This window comes from Parus major, chromosome 17, assembly GCF_001522545.3.
Source record: "Parus major isolate Abel chromosome 17, Parus_major1.1, whole genome shotgun sequence".
NCBI classification, from domain to species: Eukaryota; Metazoa; Chordata; class Aves; order Passeriformes; family Paridae; genus Parus; species Parus major.
Window position 1 is genome coordinate 10,276,522 of NC_031785.1, and position 22,444 is coordinate 10,298,965.

General features: G+C 55.1%; 2 protein-coding genes across 10 annotated transcripts in view; one reads left to right on the forward strand and one right to left on the reverse strand.

Moving 5' to 3' along the window:
• The window catches only part of TRAF2 (TNF receptor associated factor 2), a 20,140-nt gene extending 9,685 nt beyond the window's left edge, over nucleotides 1-10,455 (forward strand). For 4 of the 6 annotated variants that reach the window (XM_015645121.3, XM_033518497.1, XM_015645123.2 and 1 more), the window contains exons 5-10: nucleotides 1,172-1,243; nucleotides 2,749-2,823; nucleotides 3,771-4,130; nucleotides 5,073-5,250; nucleotides 6,753-6,901; nucleotides 7,562-10,455. In XM_015645121.3, coding sequence (XP_015500607.1) covers nucleotides 1,172-1,243; nucleotides 2,749-2,823; nucleotides 3,771-4,130; nucleotides 5,073-5,250; nucleotides 6,753-6,901; nucleotides 7,562-7,780 — 1,053 coding nt within the window. In that variant the 3' untranslated portion in view covers nucleotides 7,781-10,455. The remainder of the gene's footprint in view (nucleotides 1-1,171; nucleotides 1,244-2,748; nucleotides 2,824-3,770; nucleotides 4,131-5,072; nucleotides 5,251-6,752; nucleotides 6,902-7,561) is intronic. The other 2 variants (XM_015645120.1, XM_015645122.1) reach the window with 2 other exon arrangements.
• A 929-nt stretch (nucleotides 10,456-11,384) lies between these two features.
• FBXW5 (F-box and WD repeat domain containing 5) lies at nucleotides 11,385-22,385 on the reverse strand. Of its 4 annotated transcripts, none has more exons than XM_015645044.2 (9): nucleotides 22,312-22,385; nucleotides 21,832-22,042; nucleotides 19,362-19,519; nucleotides 18,570-18,711; nucleotides 17,176-17,324; nucleotides 15,375-15,855; nucleotides 14,149-14,296; nucleotides 13,666-13,878; nucleotides 11,385-13,212 (listed from the first exon to the last, which is right to left on the reverse strand). In XM_015645044.2, exons 2-9 carry the CDS (start codon nucleotides 22,019-22,021, stop codon nucleotides 12,966-12,968), a joined length of 1,728 nt encoding a protein of 575 aa, XP_015500530.1. In that variant the 5' UTR covers nucleotides 22,022-22,042; nucleotides 22,312-22,385; the 3' UTR covers nucleotides 11,385-12,965. The 4 variants fall into 4 exon arrangements, with proteins under 4 accessions (XP_015500530.1, XP_015500531.1, XP_015500534.1 ...); XM_015645045.2 differs by having other exon boundaries at nucleotides 18,570-18,744; nucleotides 22,312-22,384; XM_015645048.3 differs by lacking the exons at nucleotides 21,832-22,042; nucleotides 22,312-22,385 and having other exon boundaries at nucleotides 19,354-19,508.
• Between the last annotated feature and the right edge of the window lie 59 nt (nucleotides 22,386-22,444).

The window sequence follows — 22,444 nt, forward strand, 5'->3', positions numbered from 1 at the left end:
TGGGGACAGCAGTGTCCGTGGGGACAGCAGTGCCCCCCAAACCTCGCTGGCTGGCCTGTCTCTCCAGGGCCACACTGTGAAGCTCTGAGCTTAAGTTACTCACCTAAAGCATAAAAGGAGAGAGTGACCGAGAAGCTGGAGTGGAGCTGCTGCTGGTTTCACTTCCATCATCACTTCCTGATGTGTGACAGCGTGAGGTTTGTGTGTGTTCCCCCAGCAGGCAACAGAGATTCAATGTCACCAAATTTTCAAACATCTGGTTTCAGATGGCTGCATTAGAAATGCTCCTGGTTGGATTTTTTTTTTTTGTCCCTACCATGACGGGAGACTTCAGTGCTCTTATCTTTTAATTTGAGTTTTGATCTGCATATTCATGATGTTTCCAATGCCTTGTTTCAACCGGTGGGTGTATAACGAGAAGGTTTAAGCAGTATGGAAATGGCACAGGAGCAGAGGCATGTTCCAGCATTCCACTTAGCCAGCACTGTTGCCCAAGAGTCTGCTGAGGACAGAGTATCACATTGCCCTGGTATAGTAGTTTAGATTCAAACCTACCACACCTGGTCATTTGTTCAGTCTCTCTGGCCATCACCCAGCCCTGACTCTGGTTGCAGAGGCAGGTGCTTGTATGCAGGGACTGGTAAATAAAACAGTTTAAAAATATTTTTCTTTCTGGTTGAAAAATGGTACTCCAAATGTGAAGATAAAATCAGACAGCTCAGCCTGGCATGTGATAAGCTGGCACGGGGCCTATGCCTCAGCTGACTGATAACCTTTACAGTGGAAAAATTACCCAAATTATCCTGCTGAGGTAGTGGCTCACTCCACTCAACCTGTCTCAACATGTGTTCTCCTGGCAGAGCCATAAATGGAATTTCCCGTTCATTATCTTTGCCATCAAAGCAATAATTTGATTTTTTTAAAAATCATTGTAGCAGCTTTTAAATAGAGGTTGAGGCTACGTAGGCACCCAAAATTGGGGTAGCCTGGAGGTCACAGGATGAGTCGGCAGCTCAGAGGGATCAGCATGACCAAGGTCTGAATGTAGGTTGGTAAATCCAGTGCTCAGCTGTAATAAGGTATAAACCCACCCCCATGGGATTGTGCCCATCACAGAACCTCCGTGGGGCTTTTATTTGAGGACAAATATCTCCTGTGCATTCCTTCACAGGCTCATGATGAAGTCTGCCCTGAATTCCCGCTGACTTGTGAAGGCTGTGGGAAGAAGATTCCCAGGGAGAAGGTATCCGTCCGACCCTGTGCCACAGGGGTGTTTGGTGTCCTGGTGGGCTCAGCTTGCCATTCTGGGAGCAGGGAGGAGCAGAGTCCATGAGGAAAGGGAATGGGGAGAACAGCTGAGTGGCAGCTGTTAGTGTGGATGTGAGTTTTCCATAAGTGTGGATGTGAGGGAATGTGGCTGACTTGCAGGTCAGTGTTGGTGCTGCCACTGCCACCTCCCTTACAGCCATGTCTGGGGACAGAGCCTCTGTGGGAAAAGCACACTCACAGGTTTATGTTCTGTGTAGAGCAATCAACCACTGCTGCAATTGTGGAAAGAGAGCCCATCTTCAGCTATATAAATTGATACCTAATTAATCATCTAATGGAATCCATGCCTATAGCATCTCCAAGCTGCTGGCTCCTGGGGCAAGGCTCAAAACTCTGAAGAATTCAAGTTTTGGGAAATATTTTCAAAAAGCACAATCATCTGAAACCATCTTGCCTTCTACGGGCAAATATTTTTAGTAGCAGTGTTGGAAAAAGCCCTTCAGCAGGGCAGGGGAACAGAGGCAGCAAAAAGAGGAGCAAAAGAGTTCTTCCAAACGGGCAGCATAAGGTGGGGCTAGGGGTGGGGGTGCAGCCCACCTGATCTGCAGGTTGGGGTTTGGGGTACAGCCCACCTGATCTGCAGGTGGGAGCTGAAGCCCTGCAGGGAGCCAGCTCAGGGGGTCCCCATGGCTGAGTTACCCTGAGTTTAAATTTTAACTCCATGTTTATCTCTCCAAACTGCTGTTGACTATTTGCTGCCACGTTAACTCTGAGTAACCTGACTCATTACACAAGCCAGATGGATCTAGAAGCCATTAAAAAAAGTGGTTTTAAACCAATTTTAATTGACATCTGTTGTAGCAGATGTAGGAGTTAAGTGGGGAGGGAATATGGTGGTTTTTCAGAACAGAGCTCTGGTATCTGATGGTGAAGTTGTGATAGTGCTTGCTGGATTAATCATGTGCTGTGTGGGAACCTGAACGAGTCATCTCAGTGCTGAGGGGTTAGTGGCACCTCTCTGCAGAAATGTAATGCTGGGATGGAAGTAAAAATACCAACCTGTAGTACATCCTGACCAGAGTTGTGTGAAGTGCCCAAAATGAAATGTGCCCTTGTTTCATGGGGTTGTTTCCTATGCCTCCCATTTCTCAAGTGTCAGGGAAGTTCATTGTTCTGCATCCACAGCTGTATTCACTGCTTTTTCTCTCTTGCATGTGCAGGTGAGCAGTGAGACCTCCCAGCCATCAAGAGAAGGAGAAATTAAGCTTTCTTCAGGGGTCAGGGCTGTATTTGTATTCCAGTGAAAGGCACACCTGATGGCAGGCAGAGCCCAGGTTTAGTGGGCACTGTGACAGCTGGTGATTAGCCACAGCTTGGGCATTCTTCAGCTTGGCTGCAGTTTCCCAAATGTCAGAGAGATGGAAAGGGAGCACTGGGGATGTATAAGACCTAACATTGCCTTCCTTCCTGCCTTTCTAGTTTCGGGACCATGTGAAGACGTGTGGCAGATCCAAAGTACCTTGCCGGTTTGAGGCTGTGGGCTGTGCTGAGGTGGTAAGGGCTCCTCTCTTGTGTCACCTTGGGCCTTTTCAGTCCCAGCATTAGAGTTCACCCACAAACTGCTGTTGCCCAAACTGTCACATGTGTTTACCTTCAGGTATTTGATTAAACCCATTGCACATAGAGCTTCACATCATCTGCTGTGCAGAGTCTGGGTGTCCCAGGAGTAAGATTCCTGTGGAAGGGAATCTTCTCCTGCTTTAAGAGCACCCTAAGTGCTTTAGGACTCTGGTGGCTATTCTGCTTTCAGGGGGAATGGCTTCACACTGCCAGAGGCCAGGTTTATTTGAGATTTTTAGGAAGAAGTTCTTCCCTGTGAGGGTGGTGAGGCCCTGGCACAGGGTGCCCAGAGATGCTGTGGCTACCCCTGGATCCCTGGGAGTGTCCAACGTCAGGTTGGATGGGGCTTTGAACAACCTGGTTTAGTGGAAGGTGTCCTGCCCAAGGCAGGGAGTGGGACAGGATGAGCTTTAAGGTCTCTTTGAATCCAAGCCAGTGTGTAATGACTTGTGATTACAGTGATGCTGTAAGCAAAGAACTGGAGCAAGGCCATATTTCTTTATGTCACTCAGTTTTCACGGGTCCCACTCGTTCATATAAATCCCTCCTCCAGGGAGTTTCATGAGGCTTTGTCCTTTGTTGCTTTTAGGTACGTCTGACAGAGCTTTTCTGGGAGGGGTTGGAGGAAGGTAGAACAGACCAGTACAGCTGGAAGTGTTTAGCATCCCTTATTGTATGTGATTTGAGGCATTTCTAAAACAAAACAAAAACACACACCACCCCCACCAAAACACATTTTAAAATTCTTTCTTTGCTTTTTTTTCTCCTATAAATGTAAATTTAAAGCTGATGTTGTGACGTGGATAGGAGGAATTTGTTCTCTGCATGGTTGCAGTGTAGATCGCACACGCTGAATAGGGGATGTATTTCTCTTGATGTAGGTGGAAAATGAAAAGCTCCTGGAGCATGAGAGGAAGTGCTTGACAGAGCATCTCTATATGCTGCTGAGCTCTGTGCTCAGCCTCAAGACTGGTGCTGGGGACCCGAAACCTCTTCCTGTCCTTTCCTCATCACAAAACAGCTCCCCACTGCTGGCAGCAAACTCACTGTGCTCAGAGTCAGAGCTCTCCCGGTCCCTGGAGCTCTTGGGAAGGTGTGAGGCCCTCGAGAGGAAAACAGTGACCTTTGAGAACATTGTCTGTGTGCTCAACCGGGAGGTGGAGAGAGTATCTCTGACAGTTGAAGCCTACAGCCGCCAGCACCGGCTGGACCAGGAGAAAATCGAAACACTGAGCAACAAGGTGTGTAATGGCCTGCCTGGGCTTCCCAGCACCCCCAGCAGAGGCTGTTTCCCGTTTCCTTTCTGTGTCATGAGCTGGCAGAGCTTCATCACCCAGCCCTGAAACTCCACAAATCTGAAGGCAGGACTAAAATACCCTTTGTGCCTGTGCCCAATCCTCAGCAGTTTCCTGGAAAAGCTGGGAATTTAACTGACCTGCATAAAACATCAGATCTCTGTTAGTTATCAAGCTGGGCAAGATACTGAGGGGTTGTTTTTCAGCAAAGTTTTCCAACAAGAGCCAAAGCACCCAGAATTTCACTGCATCCCCTTGTGCTACATCTCACTGATTCTGTGGGGGTGCTTACCTTCCAGAGCTGTCCAAAGGAGTGCTGCCTTTGCCAAAGGAGTGCCATCAGTGCTGCTACCTGCAGCAACAGGATAAAGGTGTGAAGGAGCTGCCTCCATCGGTCTGCTCCAGCACAGTCCCTGTGGAGTGCTCTTAGTGTTCCTGGCACCTGGAGCTGTGCAGTTTGCAGTGTACCTGTACTCTCTGGGCAACTGATCTGGTGTGATCCTGTGTGAGCTGGCAGGGGTGAACCCTCCAGAGGGTGTAGGTTCTTTTCTTTCTCAATTTAGTTCTGTCACAATGCTGAGTTTTTGGGGATTTTTCCCCATCCTCACTTCTTGTGCTGCTCAGCCAATGGAGCAGCTCCTTGAAAGGAGTTTTACACTGGCTATGGGAAAGTTTCCAGCTCAAGCACTGAGCTGTATCGATGGATCTTCTCAAGAGTGACAGGGGGCAGAAGGAAGCTTCAGTGAATTGGCTTTTGTTGCTCGATTTCTCCCTCCCGTGCTCCCTGTCCATTCTGGAGAAAGTCTCTCACTGGGGTGTGCCAGGGTGTGCTGCCTCTCTCCCAGAGCCCGTGTGTTTCTAACCTGCACCATTTGTCCCACCGAGCAGGTCCGGCAGCTGGAGAGGAGCATTGGGCTCAAAGACCTGGCCATGGCTGAGATGGAGGAGAAGATCCACCACATGGAGGCTTCCACCTACGATGGGGTTTTCATCTGGAAGATAACGGAGCTGGCCCGGAAGCGTCAGGAGGCCATAACAGGCCGCTCTCCTGCCATCTTCTCTCCAGGTATGTAAAATCCCCAAAATCTTTTACATCTCAGCTGGGTGTGGGTCTTGAAGCAGGTCCTTTGCTTGGGAGATGCTGCCAAGGCCAGGCTGAGAAAATCGGGCCAAGAAAAGAAATATTCCTTGTGGAAGGGGGTGTTTTGCCTTGGAGAGTGAAGCAGTGCTGTTCCAAGAGGCAAGAGAGGGCTGAGAGGAATGAGGTGCAGGCTGTGGATGGGATGAGAAAGGGAATTGGCTGTGATTGTTTGGTTTGCATTAAATGTAACGGCAAGGAAATACCAGCTGATATCTGTGTTAAAGAAAAGGGGAGTTACTGCTTGCAGTGTTGTGAGGACAGAGTGATTGCCACAGGGTTTGGCAAAGGGCAGAATCTTGAGTTCAAAACAGCAAATTGTACAAGGAGCGTTGATTCAGGGCCTGACCTGGGACAAGCCAGGGTGAAGCCCATCAGTCTGGGGCGGGGGAAAGGGGGAGGGCCTTGCTGGGTTCTTGCCCTGCTCCTTGCCTGGGCCAAGGAGAGCAGGATGCCCAGCTACCTGGTCCCCCTCCCTGGCTACTCCCACTACTCTGGAGCCACCCTTCCTCCTGTTGTTCAATGGGTTTTACATTCAAAGGGTGATGGGAATGCTGAGAAAGCCCAGAGGGGCAGTGGGGATGTTCTCCCTGGACAAGCAGAGGGGTCATCTGTCCTGAGAGCCTTTGGGTGATGCAGGTGGGGATGAAGGAGCAGAGGAAATGAGCTGGGGATTGCCAAGAGGGACACAGTGACAAAGACCCAATCTGCTCCTCGCCCTGTGAAAGAGCACAGTGTCTCTGCTATTCATAGTCTGCCTGTTGGGAAAAGCACCAAGTCCTGCAGTAAAATAATGGCTGTGACCTCTGATCACTGCCTGTGCCTGCTGAGCCTCCCCAGTCCCAGATGTGCTGCTCTGTGCTGCTGTGAGAGGGTGACTTATGGCAGGTCCCCTTACAAGCTGTGACCCCACACAGGTCTGGTGTCACATCACAGGCATTCCCAAGACTGCTGGGGAAGGAAAGTGCCTGAGATCCCATCTCAGCCATGCCCAAGCCATGCCATGGGCATCCAAATGAAAACTAAAGCTCACTTGTTTGAGCGCCTGCCCTGACCAGAGGCATCAGCTCACAGTGGGGGTGCTGAGGGTGCTCTGCCCCCAGCCAAGTGCTTTGTGAGGGGGGGATTGTTCCTGCTCACCAGTGTTACTGCCATAAATCAGACATCCTTCAGCACTGGGGTGCAGGCCCAACTCTGGGGCAGATTTCCCCTGGCAGTGAGGGAACAGCCAGGGGCCTGGCAGCAACTGCTCTGCACACAGCATCTGCTCAGGCCAGGACCTGCACTCTCTGGCCTTGGGCTTTCCAGACCACCTCTGGTGCAGCCCAGAGATTCCAAATTTAAGAGCCCTCAGAGTTCAGAGAGGTCTGCTGGTGCCAGGCTGTGCTGCATTGGACCCTCATTGTTCCTGTTCCACACTTCTCCGACAGCTTTCTACACCAGCAAGTACGGCTACAAGATGTGTCTGCGTGTGTACCTGAACGGGGATGGCACCGGCCGTGGGACCCACCTGTCCTTGTTTTTTGTGGTGATGAAGGGACCCAATGATGCGCTGCTGCGGTGGCCCTTCAACCAGAAGGTGGGTCTGGAGCAGAGCCCACCGTGTCCAGCCATGGCCTCTCTAGTTTGGTACCCACTCGAGCTTCTCGGCACTGTCACTCTGGCCCGCTCGGCAAGGCAGAGGAAGGGCCCTGTGCTGGCTGCCCTGGGGGTTTCCCAGGTGTGCTGAGAGCACCAGCTGTGCTGTGGGGCAAGGGAGTGAACCCCACAGAGCCTCTGCAGGGGTTGAGGACAAGGGAAGGTTGTGGTGGATTCAGAGCTCGGGGCCAGCGGGTGCTCACTCCATGTCAGGAGTTCAAATCCCAGTTTCTGGGCACTGCAGAACACGTGGAGACCGAGTGAGCGGGCACAATTGGGTGCAGAGAGGACAACAGCCCTGGCTCAGGGAAATACCTGTGTGCAGTGTCACTACTGAGAGCAAGGTGTAGGTTTTCAGTCAGTCCCACTGCCCTATGCTGCCACAGGGAAGTTTCCAGTGACGGGCAGGATGTGGGGATGGGGAAGGATTCTACAGGACGTTACTGAGGTGATGTTCTCTGCTAGACCCACTCAGAGGCATTTCTCTGATTTGCAGATGTGCAGGGTGGCTGTGGCTGCTGGTATCTGCACGTGTCGCTGGGCTGGGCTTCCATGTGCCTTTTATTCAGCCACTCCCCTATGTTTTCACCTTTCCTCACAGGTCACCCTGATGCTTCTGGACCAGAATAACCGGGAGCACATCATCGACGCCTTCCGGCCGGACGTGACGTCCTCGTCCTTCCAGCGCCCTGTCACGGAGATGAACATCGCCAGCGGCTGCCCCCTCTTCTGCCCTGTGTCCGTCATGGAAGCCAAGAACTCCTACGTGCGTGATGATGCCATCTTTATTAAAGCCATCGTTGATCTCACGGGCCTCTAACCCTTCTGACCTCGGAGCAGTGAGCATGGAACCAGCACTGCCCAGGGCATCTCCTGCTTGTGCTGCACTTGAGGCAGGTCTCAGAGCGAGAGGGGGCGGCACAGGGGGGAAGAGCCCTTCCTGCAAAGGGACCTTTGCTCCGAGTGGAAACGAGGTGTCTGATAGGAGCCCTCTTTCCTGAGGAGAGGGTTGGGTGGACACTGGCAGGCTGTGGGATATGGAAGATTCCCTGCAGGGACTTGGGTGTCTGAACTGCTGCTGCTGTCTGGACTCCAGTGGAAACTGGAGAGAGCGCTTGCTCTACCAGTTTAGCCAGCATCTACAGCTCTCTGTAGTAAAACAGTGGTTTGCCCTGCCTGAGCTCCACCTCCTGTGGATTTTGGCTCAGCTGTCTAGGATTTCCTTCTGAGATCTCTGTGTTCCTGGAAGTTATATGCTGTGAGGTGCCATGGCTCTGCACTGCTGGTTGCTCCACACCCCGGGAAACAAGGAGGGTGTGTGACAGCTGCAATGTCAGCTGGGCAAGAAAGACACAGACTGGTTTGCTGCCGTTGGTGTGTTAGGAGGGTGCTGACCCCAGCTGCAGGCTAGGGGAGCCCTGAGTCCAGCCTTCACTGGGCGTGTGATGGGTGGTGTCTGCTGCGGTGTGGAATGGGGCAGGAGGTGCTGCTGCCAGGAGGGACTAAGTGGCAGCATCAGGGATGCCCGTAGGGAGGAAGAAGTGAATCTGCTGTGGAGATTGTCCCTCCTGTGCCAGGAGAGGAAGGTGACACAGAGCTCAATATGCACCCTGAGAGCCCCAGACCCTGCCCCCCTCTGCCCTCTGTGTGCTGAGCAGTGCTGGGTGGGATGGGTGCCGTGCTAGGAGCTGTCTTTGCTCACAGGCAAAGGCACAGGCTCTGAACTGGCTTCGCTGCCGTGGTGGGATAGCTCCACCAGCCTTCCCAGGGCTCTGCTGCTGTCGAGCTCCACGTCCTGGGCACTGCCACCTCAGGCAATGGGATGTGTCCTCTGTCCATGCAGTGAGCACTGCTGGCCGGTCCCTGCCCTCCCACAGGGCCAGCAGCAGCTCTCCCTCACTGTTCCTCCCCATCCCTGAGCTCAGGAGTCATGGGCCAGGTGGCTCTTTCTCCACTCAGTGCCATGTTGAACTTGCAGCCTGCTGGCTTGGATCTGGCTGGAACTGGAGAAGTGAAATGTGCTGTCCCCTTTCTGTTCATGGGCTCCTTCCCTCTGGGCAGGATATGTTCAGTAACCATGAGAAGGTCTCTCCCGGTGTTAGTGGGGAGGAACTGGCTGCCACATCCCTGCATAGTGCTCTCTGCAGCTTTGTTGTGGCTATGGGTAGCTCTGGATGGGCCCTGATCCAGGGTGTACTCAAAGTTTTGTTGCCTCCTTTGCTTGGGCTTTCCACACCCCTGTCAGGGGCTGAATGTGCCCCAGGAGATGTTTTGCTGCTGACAGGAACCAGCTGTGAACACCCTGCAATGATCAGGGGCCCGGGCTGGCTCCTGTGGTGCTCCTTGAGCAGTAGGGCTTGTCTCTGCAGGGTCTGGCTGTCCCCCCACATGCTGGCACTGCCCTGATCTGCCCCTGGGGCTGTTTGGAATGTCCCTGCTGCTGCCCAGGAACTCAGGGGTGCCCAATGCCCTGCAGGCTGGCCTGGACCCTGGCCCAAGCTGAACCTCTTGCACCCACAGCTGCTGTGCTGGCCAGGGGCTCTCCAGACAGGTGCTGGGGTGCCCTGTGAGCTCCCTTTGGAATTGCTGCGTGGAGCTTCTCACATCTGTGTGTGCAGGGCCTGGGGACAGACCCAACCCCTGCTATTGGGGCAGGGGTACAGAAGCTGGTGACAGCACAGCCTAACTGTGGGAGGGGGATGACAGGACCCTTCCCTTTGGGCAAGCCGCCCCCCTTTCCCCTGCCAGCCTGTCCGAAGGGACAGATCACGCCCTGTGTTGCTGCTCTCACCCTGTGCCTTATGAGGAAAATCCAGGCTGGCAGAGTCCTGCTCCCATCTACAGCAGCTCCCCAGGGACACTTGGGAAACGGAAGGAAGGTTGACTCTGTTCATAGAATCGCTGAGAAATAAGTTTTATGTGGTCAGAAGCTTGTTCTGTGTTGATCAGAATGTCTACTGCAGCAGGGCTGGGGGTTCTGGCCATGTGGTGCCAGGAGGGACTATGGAGATGCTGGCTCAGCTGGGGGATGGGGGCTGCTTTTGGGGTAGGAGCTGGTCCTCCTGCCCCAGCACATGTTTGGAAAGGCGTTGGGAGAGTCGGTGCTGCAGCAAAGCTCAGGCTGAGCCCTTCAGGCCACGGAGTTACTGCTGGAGGGGAAACATGGCCTGTCAGCCCCTCCTGCTGAGAGCTTTTTCCTCCTCACCCTTCTGGTGCTGCTGCTGCTCTCCAGGCCTTTTTTGGCTTTTAGCAGCTCTGGAGCTGGCAGCAGAATTGTGCTTATGTGGTGCAGGCAGGGGCCCAGCCCCTTCCTGGCACAGCTCTGCCAGCCTGGCAGCCACACAGACAAGCACTGGACACGAGCCACCGCTGGATTTTTGTGGGTTTTTTTTCCCTTTTGACCACAGCATCTCAGCCTGGCACTGTGAACTAAGTTTTGTTTTCTTTGAGGGTGCAGTATGGTCAGAACCACTAATAAAAGCTGTTTGAACAGCATTGTTGTGTATGAGCCAGGGGATGCTGGGCACAGCATGGGGGGGAGTGTCTCAGGGTAGGGGGGTTTCTGTGCTGGGGAATTATTTCTGTGCTGGGAACTCTCCCCAGCTCCTGCCTCCCTGCAGGAGGATTCCCAAACAAGGAGGAAACAGCAGGGGCTATAAGGGGAAGGGAAAGAGCTGGAGTCTGGCTGCTGGAGCTCCACTGGGCCAAAAGGCCAGTGGGAGCCAGTGTAGCAGCCCTGGGCACGTGGTTCCAATGGTTCTGCTGCTTCTAAGGCAAATCCAACACTCCTGGTCCTGAGCTGTAACAGCTCTGAGCTCCTGGAGCACAGACTGCTTTTCCCTCACTGCTGTTGGGAGCCCAGAGCCTGCAGGATGCCTGCTCCTGCCCCTCCCAAGCTGCAGCACCGGCCCAGGGACTAAACCCATGTGGGGGCAGCAGCCTGGTGGCCTCTGCTCACTGTGTGTGGAAGAAACAAACAAGGGATGACCATGGGTGCCTGTCCCCTCTGGGAAGCCCCCAGACCCCCTTCATACCACAGCAGCTGCTGCACCAGGGAGATACAAAGGGCAATGAGGGGACAGTGGCATTGCAGCTCAGGAGGCTGCTGTGGCACAGGAATGCCAAACAGCACTGGAGGGCTTCCTGCTTACCTGTTCTGTGCCTGGAAAAACAAATCCAGGAGGCATCCAGCCCCTGGCCTGTCCTGGAGCCTGCAGTGTTCAGCCCTGGCTGCCACGGACACTTGCTGCCGTTCAGCCATCCCCTGCCTCTCTCCTGTTACTCACAGCTGTCTACCCACACAGCCCAGGGCGGGCAGCCACAGGCTGGGCAGCAGCTCCTGCAGTGCCCCAGCCCAGCCCTGTGACAGTCCTGGCCTCTGCCTCAGCAGAGCAGTGCTCAGAAAAACAAGCTCACATTGCAGAGATGCTTTAGCAGAGTATTTATTCAATGCCAGAGTGAAGAGCAAAACTCAGTACAAACAACACCTCAGTGCCTCACTCGCTGCTGCACGGAGCCACGGGTGGAGAGTTCACAGTTGGGGGAGGAGGGAGAGGCTGTTCCTTCACAGTGAGACTGTGCGGGACGTGGTGCCTGTGTGCACACACACATGAAGGAACCCCTCATTTCATGACAGAAAACCTGAGTACAGGCATTTTGGATGAAGCTGGGGCACAGCAGGACACAGGTGCCGATCCTCCTGCTGCAGAGGCTGCTAAATCCATCAGTGCCATCGTGACAGGAGCTGCCACCTCCGTCAGGTCTATCAACAACCCCAGACTGGGAATGGCACAGGAACCTGCCCCAGGGCTTCCAGGGGGGGGCCCAAGATGCCTCCCCCTGCGGCTCCTTCCCAGCCCTGCTTCCAGGAATGACAGCAGCTCCTTGGGGCCCCATCTAGGCCAGATCAAGATAAGGAGCTTAATTTTAGACACATTTGGGTACCTGCTACAGGGAGAGAGAAGCTCAAGGGACAGACAGTGAACACCACTGAGTCTGTAGTAACTCCAAGTGACCATCCCCACTGCCAATGGGGTCCTGGAGAAGTTGACTGCCTCCATGGCAGGTCAGCCTCAGGGACAGGGAGCTTATTCAGCTGTCACTGCAGGCAGGAGGGCTCCGTCCCCATCACCTGCAGGTGAATGAATACCTGCAGCACCTGTGGGTGCCTACACCTATTTACAGAGAACATACCTAGAGAACCTGAAGTGCCATGATTGGGTAGTGTGGGCAGGAGGTGAGCTGTCCTCACAGGTACCACAGAAAGGGACAGCAGATCCCCCACAATAAATACCTTCCCGATCCATAGCTTATTGAAGTGCAACTCGGAGGAAGACAGAGGCAAAGCCAGCACCATGGGACCACCAGCCCTCACCCCTCCCAAGTTTGGAAACTGGTGATACCAATACACAGACCCTAGGGCCAGGCAGGCTCCCAGCCCTGGCTCTGCCACCTCCTCACTGCCCCCAGTCCCTGCTGCCCTCCTGGGCAGAGGTGCCATGGGGAGGAGGCACTTGACATTCCCCAGCAGCCAGACAAGCTGCCCATGGAGCTTTGGGACAAACACACATTAATAAAACGCCAATATTAAGAGAGTCCTGCAGTCAGGCAGCGCAGCTGCACTGTGGCCCCTGCCAAGTACTCTGAGCTGGTAACTCCCAGTGGGGCCGGCCACGTCCCCAGCTCACACAGAGCCACACTGGACGTGCCTCGGTGTCTCGAGCCCAGAGCTCACCCAGAGAGCTATGCCCAAATAGCAACGCTGGTGAGAAGCTGTGGGAGCTCACCCTGCAGTGACCAGCTCAGCTGCTGCCCGACAGATCCACGACAGGGCCCCAGCTCTTATGTCCTCTCTGAAGCCAATGCTTCAAGGAGGAGGCAATTCCCGCTGCCAGGCTCAGCCATAGGATTTGCGTGCCTAGAGCTCATCTCTGTGCAAGGCTCAGGGCTCTGTGAGCTCAGGAGGTGCTGCAGTGAGGAAGCTGCAGGAGCAGATGTACCTGGGTTCAGCTTTTCTGGTTCATAAGCCAGGAGAAGAGCAGTTTCCTGGGCCGGGGCCTCCTGGCCTGCCGGATGCGCACAGCCCGTGGGGACCGCCACACTTTGATGGTGGTGTCATCACTGGCTGTCAGCAGCAGCTCCTGCTCCACTGGGCTGAATGCCACTGAGTTCACCACGTTGTCATGCTGCAGCTTCGCCAGGCAGATGTTGTAGTGCCGGTCCCAGATGTAGCCATGTCGATCCTCTGCCCCACTGGGGTGGAGAGACAGTGGTCAGGGTGTCCCACTGGTCCCAGTGTCAGCCTAGCAGCCCCAACCCTCCCCACCCCATCTTTCTGCAGGGATGGGGGCATACGGTACCCAAGCCCCTGTCTCCATGAGCTTCATCCTGCACAGGCAGTTCCCTCTGGGATCCAGTGCCCCTCAGCTCACCCCACAGCACCTGCAGCCCCAAGAAGGGCATTTACCACCTGCGACTGAACACACCACCAGCCCCAGATTTACCTTTCCTCAGGGATTTACAGCAGGATATTTACAACAGGACCAGGGCAGTTACCTTTTATCAGCACTTTCCAAGTCACTTACCCTGACTCCCATTCCCTGCTCTGCTCCCAACACAAGGGAGTGTTCTGCTCACCCGGCCATCCCACAGCAACTGCCCCAGGGCGTCCCAGATGCAGGATCAGAATCCTGGCCACCCCCTCACCTTGCTACAAAGTCCCTGCTGACATCCAGGAAGATGAAGAAGCACTCTTCATTGGGTGTGTAGGCCCGGTGTGCACGCAGCGCTCGCTTCACCTCCTTCATGGTCTTCAGGTCAAACACGTGCAGGTCGATCTCCTCAGCAATGGGAGGTGGCTGCATCGGATCTGAGATGACGCAGTCCCGTGGCCAGGCCCGGCTGTTCACATACAGGTACCTTGGGGAGGATAGGGATGGGTTACCTGCGCTGTATCACAGCTCACAGAGCCCCTGGCACAGCAGGGAGGAGCCCACAGCTCAGCTCACTGAAATCCGGGCTGAAACAGGGAACAGGCCAGGGGTGATGCTCAGCAATAACACACCATTAGCACCTGGATCAGCAGGCACTCAATCCATCCACCACAGTCACTTCATGTCCTGGTCACCCCACAGAGCCTGTGAGCAGCTCTTGCCCACACTGGCAGTTGCTGAAGCCCTCAGTGCTCACCGGTGGTCAGGGGAGAGGCCCATGCCAATGATGTGCCCATGGATGTCGATGACGTGATCCAGGGAGTCAAAGAACTCATCTGAGCGCCGTTCCTCCCCCAGCACCGGCCCTGCAGTCGTCATCTGATGGGGCAGGATCCTTTTAATCCCTGTGGGATAGAAAGCAGAGGGAGGCAATTCCATACGCTGCTGCCAGAAGGGCTGGGGGAGATCCCAAGCTTCAGGGAGGGGATTTCCTTTGGCATGGCTAAGTAAGAACCAGCTTGCTGGGCAAGGTCTGGGACAGGGCTGCTGTCCTGGCCAGGCTCCTTCAGCTCTCCAGGTGGGCTTCAGGCCAGGACCTTGCCCATGAGCAACATCCTGGCACATCCAATCCCAGACAGGGAGATCCCAGTGGCATCAGCCAAACCTCACCTCAGCCCATCTCTGGAGCACATGGAAGCTGCATTGGCCCAGGAGACACACTAGTTGTGGAAGGGCTTTTCCCCTAAATTATTCCCTGGGCTGGGCCCATTCTCTGCAGTAGCCAGCCTGGAGCAGCCCAGTAGATGCACTGGCTGTGGCAGACTTTTCCCCTGACACTGTCAAGTGCAGGTGGGGATCTGTCCCAGAAAGCTCAAAGAACAGACATTTAAACCAAAATTGTGCTCAAGTGATTTGTAGCTTCTGAACCCCCCTGACTAAATGAGACAAGTGAAGCCATGTCCCCTTCCAGCTCTGAAGAGGTCCAAAACACAAACAGCTTCACAAATGGTCCATCCCCAATGGCTTTCTGAAGGACCCCTGTGAGCCTCAGTAGCTCCTGGGCATCAACTCCACGCTGCCCAGACCAGGCTTGCCCTGATGCCCTATCTATTCCTACAAAAGAAAAGGACTGAGGTCCCTCCACACACCCCTCCAGGGCAACTGCTGCCCTGCCCCTGTACCCACTGAGGCTCATGGCTGGTGCTGTCCTTAACCAGTAGTTCCTTCTTGCTTTTCTGCTCAGCCCTTGCCATGACTTTGGCCATGTTTCATGCTGGCAACAACAAAACAACCCTCAGGCAAGTGGAGGAGGTGGAACTTCCCTCAGTGATGGGATCTCTCAGAACCCAGAGCAAACTGCAGCTCACACTTCACAAACAGGCAGCAGAGAGACCAGGTCTTTTCCCGACCCAAATCCCAAGTGCAGCTGCAGCTCAGGCCCCCAGGGAACCCCAGCTGTCCCAGGCTCAGACCCAACCTTACCTATCTGGTGCGGGGAGTAGGTGAGGCATCCTGTGGTGAAGATCAAGTACTTTGTCTTGCTGTTGCTGTCTGTCGGGAGCAGGTTGGGCTCAGGCGGTTTCGTTCTGTTGCGCACAAACAGCTCGGCCACCTTTGTCTCCAGCTCTGTCTCGGTCATGGCAGGCCTCACACGGCCCTCCATGATATCATCAAAGAACTGCTGCAGCCCATGCTCCGCCGGCACAGCCCCGGCATCCGGCAATTCCTGTACAGCTGGCTCCGGAGGCGGCTTGGGCTTGGCCTCTTCTTCCTCGCTGTCACTGCCGAGATCAAAGACTGGGCAGGTGGAGGAAGCAGCCAGCTGCTCCTCGTAGTCCAGGAGCAGATCCGGGGAATCATACCGGCTGCAGTCAGCCACCATCACCGTCCGGATGGTGCTGGCATTCAGGTTCTGGATTTTGAACAGTCTCTTCACTACATTCACATTCTCAGACTCGATGCCCTGTGAGCAGTGAGGAGAAGTGAGCAGGAACCACCCCACGTCACTTCCACAGTTCAAACCGAGACCCGAGCTAGCACAGGGACACTGGTGCCCACAGATCCCTTCACACTGTGTGTGGGGCACTGACACAAGAAGGGCCTCCAGCTTTGTCAGTTCTACTGAGCTCCTTCCTATCCTGGATGGAGACAGAGCGAGAGAAAATGTTTCTGCAGGCAGGAAGAAGTGGAGCGAGGAAGCACAGCAGCTGGGCAGCCCTGGTGCCACCGTACCCCGAGGTCATCAGCTGGTGCTACCTGGTGCTTTACAGTGCAGGGCCAGGAGCTGGAATTGATCCTTGTGGGTGCCTTCCACCTCAGCATACTCTACTTTCTATGATCAACAAGGATTTCAGGAAATCTGTGGATTTCAGGCCTCTGTGATAAGCATGAAGTAGGATCCCTCTGGCCCACAGCAGCAGTGGCAGAGAATCCCTGCGCTCCCGGAGTGTGCTTGTACCCCTCAGCAAAGGCACCTTGGTATCTGCTCCAGACACACACAGCAGGTCCCTCTCTGCCTCACTGTTCCCAGCCTGCAGCTCTACCCCCACACCCCTGTTATGGCCAAAGTCCTTCCTGGCCTCTCAGGGATGGAAGGGGTAATGCTGGGGTAATGCTTCAGTGTAGCACAGAGATGTGGCTGTGGGAAGGGTCTCCAGAGGATTTTACCTGGGGTTAGCATCTTGTTAAAATCACAAAACATGGGGATGTGCAGGTGTGACACTGAAACAGAGGGAACACAACTGAGCAGCCCAAGTGCAGGGAGTGAATGAGCAGTTTGAGGCCAGCACACTCAGGTCCCAAGTCTCACCATGGAATCAGGAACAGCACCTGGGCCAAGAAACCTCAGCAAGGCCAGGCAGGGCTGAGCTCAGCTTCCAGCTCCCAGCAATACCCTGAGCTACCAAGTGGGAGAAGGGCCATTGCTGGGACACACACCAGGCTACAGCAGTCCCAGGCCCAACTCAGACTAGCAAGGACCTCAGCAGCCCTGCTGTTGGGCAATACATGCTGTGGTGCACTGCAGCCAACTCCTCAGCCTAATTAATGTGGCAAAAGTTAATGAGATCTGAGGGCAGAGTTAGAATAGTGTAGTGAGTACCACAACACCAAGCATGGAGAAACCTCCTGTAAGGGTTGCCTTGAGCTCAGGATCCTGAGGGCAAGTCAGAGGAGACAAACAGGGAGGACAGGAGGATTGAGCCATCCTCCCCTGCAGCTTTCCCTCCCCCAGAAGCCAGCAGGAAGCTGCATTGCCTGCAAAGCTGGAAGGAAGGCAGCTCACCTGGAAAGCATTGTTCAGCCACAGGACCGAGCAGGAGGTTATGCGCCCAATCCGATGCAGATTGCCTGATATCAAATTGGTTTCATTCAGCCAGCAGCCAAATACATCATAGGGCTTATTCCTCACCCTGGAAAGCAGTGTGAAGTTCTCTGGAAGGGAAACATGAGTGTGAGGCAGTGACTTCCAGCCCTGGAGAAACCGTGTGGGACAGGGGAAGTGGATCCAGGTCTCTGTAGGAGAGGCCAACCCCTATCCAGCTCCCAGCCACTGCTTCAGAGAAAGATTATTTCCCTTTTCTCCAGAGATATGTGATGATACCTTGCACAAAGGAAAGCAAAATAACAGGGCAGTGCACAGAGCCAGAGCAAAGAGCAATCCAACCACCCATCCTTTCCCTGAGTGGGGCCCAGAGCAGGCCCTGGGGACAAGAACAAGTTAAACACATACAGAATTTCCCTCCCATCCCTGGGGCTTGAGGCTTCACCAGCCAAGACAGCTGTGCCCTCCTGATTGCTGGTACTGTGGGACTCTGCACAAAGATGGTGAGATACCAGGGTGGGGATAAGCCTCACACACAGAGCTGCAGCAGAAGTGAAAGAGGCTCAGGTGACAAAACCTCAGAAAGCCCTGTGAGACCTAAGGGTGAGACTATGGCCACAAAGGTGATCTGAGGACTGGATCCAGCCACTCTCCTCTGTAGATGGGCTGAGAGAGCTGGCTGTGTCCAGCATGGAGAAGACCTTAGAGTCCCTCCCAGTGCCTAAAGGGGCTCAAGGAGAGTTGGAGAAGAACCTGGGACAAGGGATGGAGGGACAGGACAAGGGGGAATGGCTTCCCACTGCCAGAAGGCTGGGTTAGATGGGATAGTGGGGGGAAATTGTTCCCTGTGAGGGTGGTGAAGCCCTGCCACAGGATGCCCAGAGAAGCTGTGGCTGCCCCTGTATCTCTGGAAGTGTCCCAGGCCAGGCTGGATGAGGCTTGGAGCAACCTGGGATAGTGGAAGGTGCCTCTGCCCATGACAGGAGGGTTGGAATAAGATGAGCCTTAAGGTCTTTTGCAACCCAAACCATTCTGGATTTCCGTTGCTCTATGCCAAGCACCACATACGCCAGAGGCAGGGCCTTCAAGATGAGTGATGTGGGTACAGTTGCCCAGACTGACACTTAGAAGAGAAGTGAGGCTAAATACACAACACACTACCTTGAGGTACTGCTGCAGTGACATGAACAGAGTTAAGGCTGTCTGTGAGGTTTCCCCTCTAGAACTGTGATTGGAACCCCTTAGCTCAGGAGTCAGGACAAGCTGAGACAAGGCTACTGCACACCCAGAGAAGAAGGGAACCCCCTCACACAGCACTCATATACCCCAGGGAGCCCCAGGGAAGCCCCACTTACCCATGCTGATCACAGCAATCTCTCCTGAGGAGGAGTTGTGAGGCCCCACAAAGACACCAGATACCAGCAGGAGGGAGTCATCAGAGTTGAACTGGGAGAACTGGGTGTAGCTCCAGTTGTATGGCCTCATGTTGGAGCTGTGCTGCAGGGAGATGTCCAGATCATTGCTCCAGATCTACAGAGATGGACAATCAGGAAGCTGCTGAGAAGCTGCTGAGAGTGGTTCTGCTTTATCTGTTCTGCCAGTACTCACCAGGACATGAAAAACAAACATTATCAAAAACCTCATTTAACTGCCTCCTACTCACTACATCCCTGTCCCTTCCCCTGACAGAAAATGGAGAGGGGCTAAATGAAGAACTGCTGCTTCACTGATCAGAGGAGACTGAGTTCATGCAGTGAATGGTGCTACCACAGCTGGGTTTCCACCATGTTCAGACAGATTCCTCCCAGGACAACAACTCAGGGAAAACATGATCCACTGCAGTGGATCATTATCTTCCTAGTCTTCATCAGACCCACGGCACAACAGGGCACTGATCTTCACCTAGAAAGCAAGGCACCTTGGCCACCTACACACACACTCTGGAGCTGGAATCCACAGCCCCCAAGGCTACACTTGCAAGAGTCATTAGTTCTATGGCTTAGAAGACAGCTCAGCACCCACAGGAACCAGCCCAAGTCCAGGGATGTCTGGTCAAACCTCTCCAAATACTTCCCAAAAGCTGCTCTCAGGGCTAAGCCCCACTGGACCAAGGCTGCAAGGGCTGGGCAGGGCACCTACCACTTTACCTTGACCGTGCAGTCCTTGGAGCATGATGCAAACAGGCAGCCAGAGTGGGAAAAGCTCAGGTGCAAAACTTGGTCATTGTGCTCCTTCAGAGCCTGCACTTCCACGCAAGGGATGGTGTCGTAGAGCCTCTGGAACTCATCGTACCAGGAGACAGCACCTGCAGCACAGAGCATGGACATGGGACGGGAGTGTGAGCGGAGGGCAGCAGAGCTGGGCTAAACACGGCATCAGGCTTTAATAAATCAATCCTGGCTCCTGAGAGTAAGGCCAGAAGCTCTTCTGGGGCACCAACCCAGGGCTGTAGCTCAGCTACCAATCCTCAGCATTTTCCTCAGCAGCTTCCCCACTCCCAAACACAAAAAACCCTTTCTTCCAGTACACAGACTGCTCCACACCACATCTCTGCTTTCCAAACCAGCAGAGCCCCTGCTGGAACAGCCTGTGCAGAGGCTCTGGCTGTCAGGCCAAAACCTTGCTCAGGACAAAACACTCCTGAGAAGGAACATGTGTTCGAGCACAACCAGATCAACCAGGTGGGACAAGAGGAAAGCTGGGAAGCTGCTCCTCACCATACCCAGCTCTGCACTGATTATCTCTGTCTTGTCTAGCGCAGAATTAAGACGGTTCCAGAAAGGGTCTGGGACCAGGAAAAAAACATTTCCATGAGGTAAGAGACTTGAAGAAATGAGACAGAAGAACAGAAGCTGGGCACAGTGTGCTGAGCACAGCCTGAGGCACACTCACAGGAGTCTTACTGATGGACAATAAAAGGTAAATAAAGAAGATTTTAAATGAAGGGCCCAGCCAGGCAGCCTACAGACTTCTCGTAGCAGCAAATCCCAGAGAGCCAAAGAGGATTAGCCATGCATATGGATAAGGGCCAACTTTCCTAGTGACACTGAACAGGACTGAAGGATTTTTTGGAACACGCTGCAGCCCAGGAGGCACCTGGAGGGACCAGCTTGCTGCCAGCACATCCCACTGCTGCGTGAGGCTGGGCGCTTCGACCCCCTCTGAGCCTCCTGGTCCCGGCCCATCCAGCTGTGAAAAGCCTGAGCAAGCCCCATTTGGAAGCAAACCCAACATTTCATCTTACACACCCACTCCATAGCATTCCTCTAACCATGGAGCTGTCAGGGCAGCCAGGCTGGCAGAGGTATTCCCCAAACTCATGCTCCAGCCCCTGCCCACACCTGCCAGCTGTCCCTATCCTGCTGCCTCGTGCAGGGTGCCCAGAGCTCCAGCAGCCAGGGAGGTGCCTGAATACATTACTGAGCTACACCAACTGCTTGATCCTAATTAATGCTCAAGAACAGGGCTGGCAGCTGACTAAGCAGCTCCAGGAGGAGCTGGGAGGGAACAAGCCTGGTCAAAAGGCTTCAGAAAAACCCTAAAGAGAACATCCTCAGCCCCATGGAGCTCCCCGGGTCTGCAAGAGCAAAGTCACACAGCCTGGAGGAATCCCATTGACATCTACCTCCTCCCAGAGCCCTTCTGCAGTGTGCTCCTGCTGCAAGGAGATCAGCTCCCACTGCCTGGTTCTTGGCATTTCCTCCTGCCCCTCTGTAGCCACTGCAACTCACAACACAGGATTCAATTCCCTCAGCCACAACTGGGGAGCCCCTACACAGCCCTCTCACACCCTGCAGCGCACTGGGAATGGGCTGCTTGGTGAGAAACCCGCCTGGGCAGCAAGAGCTCCTGCTGCCAGGTCCCAGCTGGCGTGACAGAGCTGGGTCATCCTTCCAGACTGCACCAAACTGCTTCCAGCACTGGGTGCTCAGCAGGGAGCAGAGCTGTGATCACACGACTGCCACCCCCAAGCCTTCTGACAGCTTGGCCAAGGACAGCCCTGCCAGGCTCTGTCAGCTCCTGTTGTGAGCCCAGATCAAATCCAACCTGCCCTGGTGCTGTGGGGCAGCTACTGACTCAGCACATGTCCCCAGTGCTGTCACAGGGCCCCACATCCCCCAGACAGGCACAGGTGTCCCTGCACAGCCCAGGCCCTGGGACCCGCAGAGCAGCCAGTGGTGCTTGTTGCAGCGCCAGTTCCAGTTGGAGAAGTGACAGACCTGCAGCAGAGGGGCTGCCAAGTCCCAGAAAGGCCAAGGCAGCAGTGATTCCACAGATCCCATGCAGGCTGGGATGCAGCAGCATGTGGTGACACACTGCAACTCCCGGGATCTCCCTGGGCAGCAACTACAGAGAGCACCTGCCTAGAGAGCTCAGAAACCTCTGTTCTGTGAAAAGAAGGGAAAGGCAAAGCATGTTCAGCCCTTTGACCCCCTGGCAGACCCAGAGCCCTTCCCGAGCACATCTCAGCCCATGACACTGTGACACAGCTGAGGGGACGCGGTTCGGGGTTTCCACCACCCCGACAGCGGAGGGCAGAGCAGGGGAGCGCAGTGTCCGTCCCGGGCTCCCGGCAGCTGCCGTCCCCCGGGATCAGCCCCGTGCCCCGGAGCGCACCTGGGTGCCGCGGCACATCCCGGGACACGCGGTAGTAGCGGTAGAAAAGCTCCTTCCACAAGAATTCGTCGCGAGCCACGGCGCGCCACTGTTGGCAGACGAGCCCCACCGAGAGCACGTCGGCGTGGTCCAGGTACAGAAAGATCTCGAACAGGACGGTGTCCGGGAGCCGGGGGCAGCCCGCGTCCATCGTGTCATTCTGCCGCCGCGCCTGGAACCGAGCGGAGTGCTGCTGTCAGGCTCCAGCAGGGGACCCGCACCCGCCGAGGGCCCGCGGCCCTCCCGAGCTTTGGCCGCTGCTCCCTTCGTGCCGTGCCCGGTGCCCTGGTGCCTCCCGCGGCTAGTATCCCGCCCGTGCCGTGCCCGGCTTCCCGGTGTCCCCCGTGGCTAGTGTTCCCCCTCTGCCGTGCCCAGTGCCCCCATGGCCAGCGTTCCCCCCCGTGCCGTGCCGTGCCCGGTGTCCCCGCTGTCCCCCCGCACCTCGGCGGCTCCGCTGCCCCCGCCCCGCCGCGCCACTTCCGGCCGGCGCTCCCGGCGCTCCCCCGCCGGCCAATCACCGGGCAGGTCCGGCCGCAGCCCCGACGGCTCGAGCACAGAGCTCCCCGCAGAGTGC